Below are 13,405 nucleotides of genomic sequence, written 5' to 3'. Positions count from 1 at the left end.
AAATTAAATGCTGGTGGTTCACGCCAGTAATCCCAGTTACAGGAGACTGAGATCTGAAGAGTACAGTTTGAAGCTAGCCCAGGCAGAACAGTCTAAGATACTCAATCTCCAATCAACCATCAAGAAGCCAGAAGTAGAGATAAGGTTCAAGTGGTAGAGCACAGTCATGTATGGAAAAATCAAGTGACAGAATGAGGCTTTGAGTTCAAGCCCTAATAGTAACACACTGGACATGTACATATACATACACTCACATGCACAAACGTGTTATAAAGTTTTGGTGAATAATGTAATACGTAATTAGGCCAAAAGAAATAATCTATGGTTGTTGGTTCTTGGTAGAAAGGTTCAATGACAGGGCCAGGAGTTTGGCCTAGTGGTAGGAGTGCTTGCCTAGCATGCACAAAGACGAGGGTTCGATTTCTTGGTACCACACACATAGAAAAGACCAGAAGTCGTGTTAAAGCTCAAGTGGTAGGGCTCTAGCCTTGAGAAAAGCCCAAGGACAGGGCTCAGGCCCTGAGTTCAAGCCCCAGCGCTGGCAAAAAAAAAAAAAAAAGAAAGGTTCAATGACACAGAAATACCAATTCTCACCAAATTAACCTATCACTTAAAAAAAATTCCAACAAAACCCCTCAGAGTATTTTTTTTAATTGTAAAGCACGAAGAACTTATAAGAACAGCTAAGAAAGAAGTCTAAAGTCTACCAGAGGATACCATCACTACAGAAAAGAATAAAAAATACTATATAACTGTAGTAATTAGAACACTGAACAAATTGTGTAAGACATTAACATTGCAGGAATTTAAAATCATTTGGAAAATTATGAATTAGTACATGGTTTGGGGAGAGTATAACCATTTGTCTAAAATTAAAACACTATATACTTCATAGCTTAAAAAATAATTTTTCTGAAACATTCAAAATCATGCATAAAGCGTTAGGCATGGTGGCACATGCCTATAATTCTAGCTATTTGAAAGGCAGAGGTAGCATGACCACAGTCTGAGGCTAGTCCAGGTCAAAAAAAAATGAGTGGTATCTATATCTCATTGAACAAGTTGCACATGGTGGTACACATCTGTAATTCCAGCAAAGAAAGAGGCAGAGCCAAGGGCTCATCCAGGCAAAGCAGGGGGACCTATCTACAAACAACTGGAGCAAAAAGAGTGGGGAGCATGGTTCAAATAGTAGAGCACTCTAGAAAACTTAAGGCCCTGAGTTCCAACTCCGGTACTACCAAAAAAAAATAATAGAAATGTAAAACCATAGAAGTTCTAACAGACATGCTTAAAAATCTTTGCTGAACAAGACTTTTCCTTCTGAGTAAAATAGTGACGCCTAAAGTATAAGAAACAACTGATCTGACAAATACATCAATGACTTTTTTAAGATGGAAAATTTTAAAACCATTATTCTAAACAAGACTAAGTTCTTAGTCAAACAGATGCAACATCTATTTTCAAAAGCAGTAGGAACTCAAGGAAAAAGTAGGAAAATGAACCCCAAAAAAGCAAAAATTAAAGACATCAATTTCATTAATAATTCTAAACACAAATTGAAATGACTTTTAATTAGCAAAAATAAAGAAGCCAGCAATGATTTTTGTGAGGTTGCAGAGAGCTAGCTAGTATCTTACATTACAAAAAAAGAAGACAGTTTGACAACCATTTGGAATTCTAAAGCTATGGACATCTACTGACTTGCCAATACTAGCTCTAGGTACTTAGCTTAAGAAAATTAACTATAGGGCCGGGAGTTTGGCCTAGTGGTTAAAGTGCTTGCCTAGCATGCACGAAGACCCGGGTTTGATTCCTTGGTACCACATACATAGACAAAAGCCGGAAATGGTGCTGAGGCTCAAGTGGTAGAGTGCTAGCCTTGAGAAAGTCCAAGGACAGTGCTCAGGCCCTGAGCTCAAGCCCAGGACTGGCAAAAAAAAAAAAAAAGAAAATTAACTATAATCCTAAGTGGTGTTGGCTCTTCAGCTGCATGAGAGGCTGAGATGTTGATGATTTAGTTCTAGACCAGCACAAACAGAAAGATCCACAAGACTCCATATGGTTATAGAACCATAATCCCAGTCAAGATAGTAGAACAGGCAGATCATAGGACAGGCCAGAAAAGGCAGATAGAAAGACTCAGGAATAGCTTGCTAGGCTCAGTGGCTCATGCCTGTAATCCTAGATACTAAGGAGGCTGAGCTCTGAGGATCAAGGTTCAAAGCCAGCCAAGGCACAAAAGGACCTGAGACTCTTATCTCTAAGTAACCCCTAGAAAATGGGAAGTGGTACTTGGCTCAAGGGTAGGGCAGTAGCCTTGTGATGAAGAGCTCAAGGACAGCACCCAGGACAAGTTCAAGCCCCATCACCCACAAAAAAAAAAAAAAAAAGAAAAGAAAGAAAGAAAGAAAGAAAGGCAGATTCAAGAATAACCACTGCAGAAAAGGACTAGAGGTGCGATTCATCAGTATAGTATCTGCTAGGGATCCTGAGTCCTTAATTCAACCTTCAAGACCACCTGAAAAGGAAAGGAACCTAAAAACAAGTTAATGGGTATTATGTGCTCACTATTCACACTAGCTGTTAACAGCAAAACAAGTGCAAATTTCATCAAAAGAGAACTGAATGCATTATTAGCAATAATGAAAGATCATGGAATAATTCAGAATGATACTAAATTATTAAAACTTTATTAATATGGTATAATTTGACGCTTAAGTTTTTTACTAAGATTTTATGAACACTGATTTTTTTACATCATATTTCAAATGTCAAGTTTAACAAACAAGTATTCAAAAATGGAATTGCTTAGGCCAAGAGTTTGGCCTAGTGGTAGAGTGCTTGCCTAGCATGCACGAAGACCCAGGTTTGATTCCTTGGTACCACATATATAGAAAAGCCAGAAATGGTGCTATGGCTCAAGTAGTAGAGTGCTAGCCTTGAGAAAAGAGCCCAAAGACAATGCTCAGGCCCTGAGTTCAAGCACCAGTCTGGTCAAAAAAAAAAAGTAAGTAAGAAAGAAAAGAATAGAATCTCTATATGCAATCACTGGCACATAAATTTAAGAGCAAAATTAAGCTGAGACTTCTTGTATGTCATAGATATATATATCAACCAATATATATCAATGTGTCTATAGAATGTATATCCCATCATAGATTTATGTTTATATAGTTATATTTATAGCTCCAAGTTCATGTCAATGACCTTGAATACCCCAGTATTGAGTCATTTGCCCTTGTACTGTTTGGATCTAATATCCACATATCAAGGAGTCCATGCATCTTTTGTTCCTTTGGTCTTGGCTTATCTCACTCAACATAATTTGCTCTAGTTCCATCTACTTCCCAGGAAATGCCATTATTTTATCTTGCCTGGTAGCTATGTAGAATTTCATTGTGTATCTAGATAGATAGATAGATAGATAGATAGATAGATAGATAGATAGATATGCCACGTTTTTTTGTATCCATTCATCTGTAGTGGGGCATCTGAGTTGTTTCCATCACTTGTCTATTGTGAACAGACATGGCTGAGCAGGTATTCTTGGTATTCTTATCATAACCCTGGATCATGATGCTCAGAGTAGATGCCCAGGAGTGGTGTGGCTGGGTTATAAGGAAGGTCTATTTTTTAGTTTTTTGAGGAGCCTCCAAACAGCTTTCCTGAGTGGTTATATTAGTTTACATTCCCACCAGCAGTACAGTAGGGCTCCTCTTTCTCCACATCCCCAACCAGCATTTGCTGTTGTCCATTCTGTTTGGGGTAAGGTGGTATCTTAGGGTTGTTTTTATTTGCATTTCCTTTATGATCATTTTTAAGTTTTAAAGCTATACATATAGTACAAAAATGTTTGTAAAGTTGTAAATAAAAATCTGGAAGTCATTGAAATAATTTTAAGTTGGAAATAATAGGAAATTTGCATTTTCTGCTAATTTCATGTCTTTATATTTCTTTCTTTTTTTGTGTTGTTACTAGGTCTTAAACTTATGTTCTTGCTCAGTTTCTTTTCTCAAGGTTGGCAATCTACTATCTGGGCTACATCTCCACTTCCAACTTTTTGTTAGTTAATTGGAGGTAAAAGTTGCATAGACTTTCCTGCTCAGACTGGCTTCAAACCATGATCCTCAGATCATAGCCTCCTGAGTAGCTAAGAGCCACCAGCACCCTACAACTCATTGCTGAAACTTAGTGTGTATGTGTTACTATTATAATTAGAAAAATGTTTTAAAATACAAAAACTACTACTGGGTATAATGCCTATACAAGGGGCTTGCAAGTGAAGCTTGCCTGTGCTACATAGCAAGACCTTATAAAATTAAATTACATTAGAATATAGAATAAAATTCAAAAATCACAATAGTACTCAAGAGGCTGAGATCTGAGGATCAAGGTTCAAAGCCAGCTGAGGTACAAAAGAACTTGAGACTCTAATCTTCAATTAACCTCTAAAAAAATGGGAAGTGTGGCTTGGCTCAAGAGTAAGCCTGTAGCCTTGAGCTGAAGAGCTCAGGGACAGTGAATAGGCCAAGTTCAAGCACCATGACCCACCAAAAAAAAAAAATCACAATAGTATCACATGTCAAAAGAAGATACGGCTGAGAAGATAGATAGGAAGGTAATGAGTCTACAATACCCTGATGCTTCCTAAAACTAGTCTTTGTTCGTTCTAATAGAAAATGCCATATGTGAAGGATCATTCTCATTTGCATCCTTTCCAATTAACAAGTATATCTTAGTACAATATTCAAGTATCCTAAATGTTACAGAAAACTCAGGAACAGTTCCTTCCTGACCTGAAAAATGTGGTAGAATCTACAGGGGACAATTGTCTCAAAGAAATAGAATAAAAATCACATATAATAAGGAAGAAGAAGAAGGAGGAGGAGGAGGAAGAGGAGGAGGAGGGGAGGAAGAAGGAAGGGGAGGAGGAGGGGGAGGAAAGAAAAAGATATCTGAGGATTGTGGCTCAAAGTCAGCCTCAGCATAAAAGTCCCCAGAAGATTTTTATCTCTAATTAATCACTCAAAACCTAGAAGTGATGCTGTGGTTCAAGTGATAGAGCAAAGCCTTGACTGCAAAGAGGCTCAAGGATTGCACCCAGGCCCTTAGTTCAAGCCCCACAACCAACAGAAAAAGGAAAAATAAAACCAGGCGCAGTGGCTCAAGCATGTAATTCTAGCTACTCAGGAGGCTGAGATCTGAGGATCAAGGTTCAAAGCCAGCCCAAGCACAAAAGGACCTAAGACTCTTATGTCCAATTAACCTCTACAAAATGGGAAGTGAAGCTTGGCTCAAGGGTAGGGTAGTAGCCTTGAGCTGAAGAGCTCAGGGACAGTGTCCAGACCTAAGGGTAGGGCTATAGCCTTGACCTAAAGTGCAGCTTGGAGACAGCACCCAGGCTGAGTTCAAGCCCCATGACCCACCAAAAAAAAAGGGGGGGGGGGAGGGAAATAAATACAAATACTCAAATGAGACAAACATTTTATCTGGTTAAATAGATACGTTTGTAAAAGTCACAGAAAAGAATAAACTCCGAAGGAAAGAGGTGTTTTTAGTAAGTACAGAATATGCCTAGGGTGAAAAGAGAATATAGCCAGGAGTGAACAAAACACAAAGGTTCAGAATTAAAAATGCTCAAAAAACAAAGCATATTTAATAACAGCATGAAGCTTTAGGGAAGCATCTGGGGAAGAACTTAGAAAAACAAGATGGACTTTTTAGGAGCTTTAAAAAGTGGTTGATTACTCAGTGTGCTTAATTCAGAACACTACACTGCAATGCAAAAAGACCTAAGTGTGACTATTTTTTTACAATACAATAATAACTTAATTTTTATATTCTCCAGTTAAATGACAATTGCTGACCCACTTACTTTTCAACTTTTTGACACTCATTATTTCAAAGTGAATTCAGGGGGCTGGGAGCGTAGAGTACTCGCCTAGCATGCATGAAGCACCACGATCACAGAAAAATCCCAAAGTGGTGCTGTGGCTCAAGTGGCAGAGCACTAGCCTTGAGCTAAACAAGGACAGTGCCCTGGCTCTGAGTTTAAACCCAAGGAATGGCAATTAAAAAAAAAAAAAAAAAAGAAAAGCTAACTCAGGGATAAAACTTAGTACTTACTGGCTCCAAATATCTGTGTTAAAATGCTTTTCTGGTGGCTACAGTCAATGTTGTAAGGAGTCTCTCCTGCTTTGTTAGGCCTATAAAGTAAACGCCCATCCTTTGGATTTCTCAGAAGGAGTTCTGCCAGTTTCCGACTCCTTCCTCGGATAGCAATGTGCAAGGGAGTGTCTCCTTTCTGTAAAAGAACGGCATTCACGTTGATGCATACAGTATTAACAGAGTAGTATGTTCCATTCTTCTGTAATATAGAAAATCTGAAACTTTCAAACTTTGCACACAGACTACAGACACAATAGAACTCACTTTCCCATAGTCTTTCTCTAGTTTCTTTACTCAGAAACTATTTCCTCCCTGTCCCTAAGAAAGAAACTCACCCTTCCTCTCACTGAAATAGGAAGGAGTTGCCTGCTCTGAGCTGTACTTCCTTAGAACCCAACTGTCATCCCAGCATTTTCTGTCCAGGGACATTGACTACCTTCCTCCAACATTCAATTTCCCATTTCACAGCCTTCACCTCCTCACCCAGTACAGTAACCTTGCCAGCTTCTATGACTTGTCAACCATCTGCTAATGTGGTATAGTCTTAAAATTGGAGTCTTTGTGTCACATCTATCCTTTTCTCCATCATAATCTCTTCTGCTGTCCTCACCTTCTGGTTCCCCTAAGAGCAGCCTTCTCCCTTATTAGTGTCATAACTAACACTAAGTAAAATTGTAAAGTAGGAAAAAAAACTTATTCAGTCTACCAAGTATTCTGCCATATATTTCCTTCACAAATACTTCTTTGGTTTGTTTGTTTTTGTTGGTCATGGCGCTTGAACTCTTGGCCTGGGTACTCTCTGAGCTCTTTAGCTCAAAGCTACGGCCCTACCCCTGGAGCCACAGCCCACTTCCCATTTTTTTTGTGTGTGACTAATTGGAGATAACAGTCACCATCTTTAGTGCCCAGGCTGGCTTTGAACAGTGATCCTAAGGTCTCAGCCTCCTGAGTAGTTAGGATTACAAGCATGAGTCACCACATCTGGCTCCTTCACAAAATACTTCTATTGAATTCAACCAATGACCCTAACCCCAACAAATAAATTACTAGTTCTCAGCTACCCTGATTTCTCTGTGACACTAAATGAAAATGATCAGCAGGAGCAGGGGATGGTGGCACATACCTATAATCCAACTACGAGGGAGGTGGAGACAAGACTGGGGTCTGAGGCTTCCCCAAGCAAAAGCATAAAGCCTTATATTAAAAAATAAAAAAATAAAATCAAAAGGACTGGGGTTGAGTCCACCAGATGTAGAGGTCAATCTCCCAACAGTTCTCTCAGCATACATGCTTTACCTTATCTACAGCAGACACCTTAGCCCCTTTATCTAGTAGCAGCTCCACTACTTCAATATTTCTCATCTTGGTGGCCTTTATCAGTGGTGTTTCACCATCCTGTAAACACAGGTAAATTTAACAGATTAGCAGCTTTATTCCTAAGTGTAACATTATACACATGCATGTGTCTACAAGTATCTGACTCTTATAGTAGTTTACATTTAAAATCTTCTTTTTTTTTCTTCTTTGCCAGTCCTGGGGCTTGAACTCAGGGCCTGAGCACTGTCCTTGGACTTTCTCAAGGCTAGAGCTCTACCACTTGAGCCTCAGCACCACTTCTGGCTTTTTTCGATACATGTGGTACCAAGGAATCGTACCTGGGTCTTCGTGCATGCTAGGCAAGCACTCTACCACTAGGCCAAACTCCTGGGTCCATTAAAATATTCTTTAACTTACATTTACTTTCAGAAACAGATTTGCTGCAAGTATGTTGATCTGAAGAGATATAGGGTGATATTCATTCCATCCTTTCTTTAAAAATTATTCATTGTAAAGGTGATGCATGGGAGTTACAGTTACATAAATAAGTTAATGAGCATATTTCTTTTTGAACACTGTTAGCCCTCTCTCATTTTCTTTTTTTTCATATATTTTTATTGTAATTAATAGAAGGGTTACATGATATTTGCCAGATAGATGGTGCATTAATTCCCATACACTGATACCCTTTCACATGTCTTGGTCCCCATTTCCATACCCCCACCCCCACCCCTCATCTTGTTTTCCCCCGTTCCCTAACCATTTTTTTTTTTTTCAGTCGTGGGGCTTGAACTCTGGGCCTGGGCATTGTCCCTGAGCTCTTCAACGCAAGGCTACCGCCCTACCTCTTGAGCCATAGGGCCACTTCTGGTTTTCTGGTGGTTAATTGGAAATAAGCATCTCATGAAACTTTAGTGTCCATGCCCCCAGCTGGCTTTGAACCTGGCTGGCTTTGAACCTCGATCCTCAGATCTCAGCCTCCTGAATCGCTAGGATTACAAGCATGAGCCACGTACCTGGTTCCTTCCCTCATTTTCTACTGCTTTCCCCTCCCACTCTAGTTATAAAGTTCATTTCCAACTTAGAGTCCAGTCAGCATCACTGTTGTATTAGTTCATCCTTTGTCCTCCTGTAAATGTAAATTATGAACTATACCAATGGTACTGAAAGAATTTACTCCAGCTCTTTCCATTTCTTACTATTGAAGGATATTTCAATTTCACATCATTTTATAAGATTTTGTGCACTGCTATAAAAATATCTTAATGAGTTTTTAGTGCCATGGGCCTTTATTTGTCTCTCTTCTCTTTGTACACATGCCAATTTAATTTTCAACACTGTAGAAAAAACAACTTCACATTGCAAAGGGGAAAGAAGTTTGTTAGAACTAGACACATGACGCTGGGCACATGGCTCGTGCCTACTCAGGAGGCTGAGATCTGAGAATCTCTTCAAAGCCAGCCAGGGCACTACAAAACTGAGAGACTCTTGTCTTCAATTAATCACTAGAAAAAGCAGGGTCAGGCTGTAGCTCTAGGGTAGGACAGTAGCCTTGAGCTGAAGAACTTAGGGACAGGCCACACCCCAGAGTTCAAGCCTTATGACCCACAAAAAAAAAAAAAAAAAACCTGGATTCATGACTTTTTCAAAAAGGAGTGGGTGCCTTGTTTAAATGTAGTATTATGCAATATGGTAATAGATTAGTTAGTTCTGTATTTTGCAGCAAATAATTTCAAAGTCATCATTCTATGCAGGTCCCATATAAATGAAACAGAAATAAAAACACAGTGGTAAAGACAATTCTTTAGCTGGGTGCCGTGGCTCATGCCTGTAATCCTAGCTACTTAGAAGGCTGAAACCTGAGGTTCTTGGTTCAAAGCCAACCTGGGCACTAAAGTTTGTGAGACTCTTATTTCCAATTAACCAATGAAAAATCAGCAGTGGTGGCTCCAAGGGTAGGGCAGTAGCCTTAAGCTGAAGAGTTCAGGGACAGCATCCAGGCCCAGAGTTCAAGCCTCACAATAAAAAGGAGGGGGGGAGGGTTAAAATTAACAAGAAAAGTGCTTTAAATATTGTAGAAAGGAGTTGCCATTCAACAAAGCAGTCTATGAATACAATGTGTTTTGACCTGTCACCTTTTCACCATTTTTCACCATTTTTTATAGGATATACATTAAATTTATAGCATATACACTATTTTTTTAACTGTATTTGCCCCCTCATCTTCTCTTCATTTGTCTATTCTCATCTTTACAAAGAGAATGTAACATTCCTCCTCTCGGAGACTTTACCTTTGTGCATATTTCAGTATCAGGATTGCACTGCAGGATATCTCTCACCATTGTTGCATTCCCCTTCTCAACCGCCCAGTACAAAGCAGTCTTATTGTCCTGTATCATTAAAACACACCAATAAAAAACTTTATATAAGATAGAGTATTGACAGATGCTATTTGTAAGTAACAGTTCTCCCAGAAGCCATTATAGCAGGAAGCATGAAAGGACGTATTGATCTGTATGCCATCTAGGATTCACTTTTGAGAAATTCTTTATGAAGAAGCCTAGGAAAACTTAATTACAAGTTGACATTAAGAGGAACAACTCAACATAACTCAACTTCTAGAACACAAAATTATTTCAGAGCCATGCACTGGGTTAGAAGGCATCACTGTCTGATCTTTGCAATCATGAACCAGTCACATAAATATGCCAGCACACTCAGTCTGGGCTGGGAGTACAGAGATGCTTATAGACTTCCACAGTTTTTATTTCTATTCCTCTGATTAGTTAAGTGAGGATCTAGACTGTAGAAAAAAACTTAATTTAAATAAGTAAAAAAATAAATAGGCCAGGCACTGGCAGCTCACACCTGTAATCCTAACTACTCAGGAAGCTGAGATCTAAGGATCATGGTTCAAAGCTAGCTGGAGCACAAAAGTTCGTGAGACTCTTATCTACCATTAACCACCAGAAAACTGGAAGTAGCGCTGTGGGGAACACGAGCCTTGAGCTGAAGAGCCCAGTAATAGCAATCAGGCCCAGAGTTCAAGCCCCATGACTGACGAAAAAAATAAAAAATCAAAATGAATGAACAAAATCAAAATCTGTAATCCATCACTCATCATTTGTAAATCTTTGGTGTGTTTCTTTTCTAGGCATATATATCACATACTTAAGATGATATAGCATTTTACATCTACTTTTTTTTTTTTGGCCAGTCCTGGGGCTTGAAATCAGGACCTAAGCACTGCCCTTGGACTTGTTCCTCAAGGATAGGGCTCTGCCACTTGAGCCACATCACCACTTCCAGCTTCTTTTTCTATGTATGTGGTACTGAGGAATCAAAGCTGGGTCTATATGTATGGTAGGCAAGCACTCTACCATTAGGCCAAATTCCCAGCCCCCTATATCTAATTTTTTTTAACCTAACTTTACATAGTAAACATTTTCACATCATAAAAAAGTTCTCAAAAAAAAAGCAGAAAAAAGAAAAGGAAAACAACAGTAACAATATGCTGACCTTTTAAGGATTTTCACCTATATGATAAGCAATCCTGCCTAATTCTTCTAAAGATAATGCAAAAGAATGTATTTTGACATAAAGTATTATTACTTTCATCATCTTTGGCATTCATCCTGCATCCTATTCTGTCCTGATGAGATTCCTAAGCACAAAATCTAAGTCAAAATTCAAAAAAGTTGTTCCACATCAGACCTGGCAAGGTAAGCTAGATAACCACAAAGAGAAACTGATTACAATACAACATAAGGAAGCAGGACAGATCCAAAGTAGTATAAGCTAAGATAGTGGACTACAAACCTCCATCAAATATGGAGAAACTGGCACTCTGACATGAGTGTTCTATTTCCCTATTTCCATCTTTGCCCAGCCCCAGTATCCCTACCACCTCTACAACAAACCAGCTTATGAATTAGTTTCAGAACAGTCCTCACTTTCTCATTTTCTTGAATTTTCTCATACTATTACTACAGTTGTAGTCAAAATACTCACTCTTTTTCCTTCTTACAATCAAAAGCCAACCCATCATTTATAAGGCTTTCAAAAGTCCTTTTCTTTTTTTTTTTGCCAGTCCTGGGCTTAAGCTTAGGGCCCGAGCACTGTCCTTAGACTTTCTCAAGGCTAGAGCTCTACCACTTGAGCCTCAGCACCACTTCCGGCTTTTTTCTATGTATGTGGAACCAAGGAATCAAAACCGGGTCTTCGTGCATGCTAAGCAAGCACTCTACCACTAGGCCAAACAAACTCCCAGCCCCCAAAAGTCTTTAATGTATACCCTCTTTCCCTACCTACCTCAAGATACTCAGATTTGCTACAGCATTAATAAACAAAGTATCAATAAGTATCATCATAATAATAATCAATAAACTAATCTCTCCCAAACTGAAATACAAAAGTTTTTTTAAAGCATTGTACTGGGCATAGCACTAGACACAATATCAAATTGATTCAAAAATAGCATTGGCTATAAGAGATTTTTTTTTTTTACTAAATATTAGGAAAAGGGCAGAAAAATATGGACTAAAATAGACTACCAAGAACATTTTTTTAAATCTAAAGCTCTCAAAGTACTAGATACATTTCTACTATGCAATGTGATCTAGATCATATTCGTTATTTGTTTTGCTTTTCGTGAGCAAAAACAAATACTTCTGTAGCTCTATGAGGTATGACTGCCTGAAGCCAAATCCGAAGCACTGCCAACTGGCCTAGGAGAGTCAGGCTGCATGAGGAAGAGGACAAGACAAAACCACATGGCAAAGAGAGAAACACCACCCCTAACGGTCACCAAGGCTTCCTGCCACAAACTGCCCATTGCAAGATGAATGGATTTGGGTAAGCAAAGGATGTATGTGCTAAAAAGCTACCAATATTCAGGTTTTCTTCTAGCTGGATTTAATTTGATGTTATATTTATAGCAAATAATAATAATCACAATAATAATATATCCATTAAATGTACTGGGTAAGTTTTTCACCACAAGAAAGCTGGATCTGTCGACATACACACAAACTCCACTCCAAGGAAACAACAGTAGCTGTATAATCAAACATACCTGTCCTCTAATGTCTATATCAGCATACTTTTGGAGGAGTGCACGAACAATTTCAACATGACCACCTCTGACAGCTCCAATCAATACAGTGTCCCCACTCTGAAAAGATATAAACACGATCAGATAATGATGAAGACAGTTTTGATATGTAAAAGTTACTTACTACAGAGAAAAAGTGCCACAAGTAGGAGAATAAGTAATAATAATAGCTGATATTAATAGCCATGGTGTAAGGAAAAGAGGACCTTACGCCTCAAAATGAAAATCTATGAAATTCCATCATAAAAACTTAGCATACCAAGTTGGAGTATCTAGTCTTTTGAAAGTTAATCTCTCGTTACAAATGTGAATTAAATGACACTGACTTTCAGTAATGTGGAAATACATTTGGTCATGATATAATAATTTTGTGTTACCTTGGGGTAATGCCATCTATAAAAGCCAAAGGGACCCAGGCACTCATTTCTGTAATCCTACAACTCAGGAGACTAAAGTCTGAGGATTGCAGTTCAAAGCCAGCTCCAGCAAGAAAGTCCTTGAGACTCTTATTTCCAAAAACAAAAAGCCATAAATGAGGTAGAATGCTAGCCTTGAGCAAAAAAGCTCAGGGACAGTACCCAAGCCCTAGAACTAGCACACATGCACACACATACAAGCCAATGGGAACTGTAACATTAATTCTATCACTAGTTCTATGGCCACATTTAAGTAATGGTTAGTACCGGTTCCCAGACTGGTGTCCATGGGTATCTGGCTATTGGGCAGTGATGGGCCAGTGGCACACAAGACAGTTTCCTCCTCCAGTGCAAGATTCAAATGAAGTTCACTATACCTCACCAATGT

The 13,405-nt window shown here is 38.8% G+C and overlaps 1 protein-coding gene across 9 annotated transcripts in view; it reads right to left on the bottom strand.

Moving 5' to 3' along the window:
• Nucleotides 1–13,405, bottom strand: part of Kidins220 (kinase D interacting substrate 220) — a 97,736-nt gene that overhangs the window by 65,191 nt on the left and 19,140 nt on the right. For all 9 annotated transcript variants that reach the window (XM_090337484.1, XM_090337486.1, XM_090337488.1 and 6 more), the window contains exons 9-12: nucleotides 12,563–12,661; nucleotides 9,780–9,878; nucleotides 7,468–7,566; nucleotides 6,130–6,307 (exon numbers count right to left, since the gene is read on the bottom strand). In XM_090337484.1, the coding sequence (XP_090193610.1) occupies nucleotides 6,130–6,307; nucleotides 7,468–7,566; nucleotides 9,780–9,878; nucleotides 12,563–12,661 (475 nt within the window). The remainder of the gene's footprint in view (nucleotides 1–6,129; nucleotides 6,308–7,467; nucleotides 7,567–9,779; nucleotides 9,879–12,562; nucleotides 12,662–13,405) is intronic.

This window comes from Megascapheus bottae, chromosome 7 (assembly GCF_031878675.1).
Source record: "Megascapheus bottae isolate mThoBot1 chromosome 7, mThoBot2.hap1, whole genome shotgun sequence".
Classification (NCBI taxonomy): Eukaryota; Metazoa; Chordata; class Mammalia; order Rodentia; family Geomyidae; genus Megascapheus; species Megascapheus bottae.
This window is presented reverse-complemented; position numbering and strand designations above follow the sequence as displayed.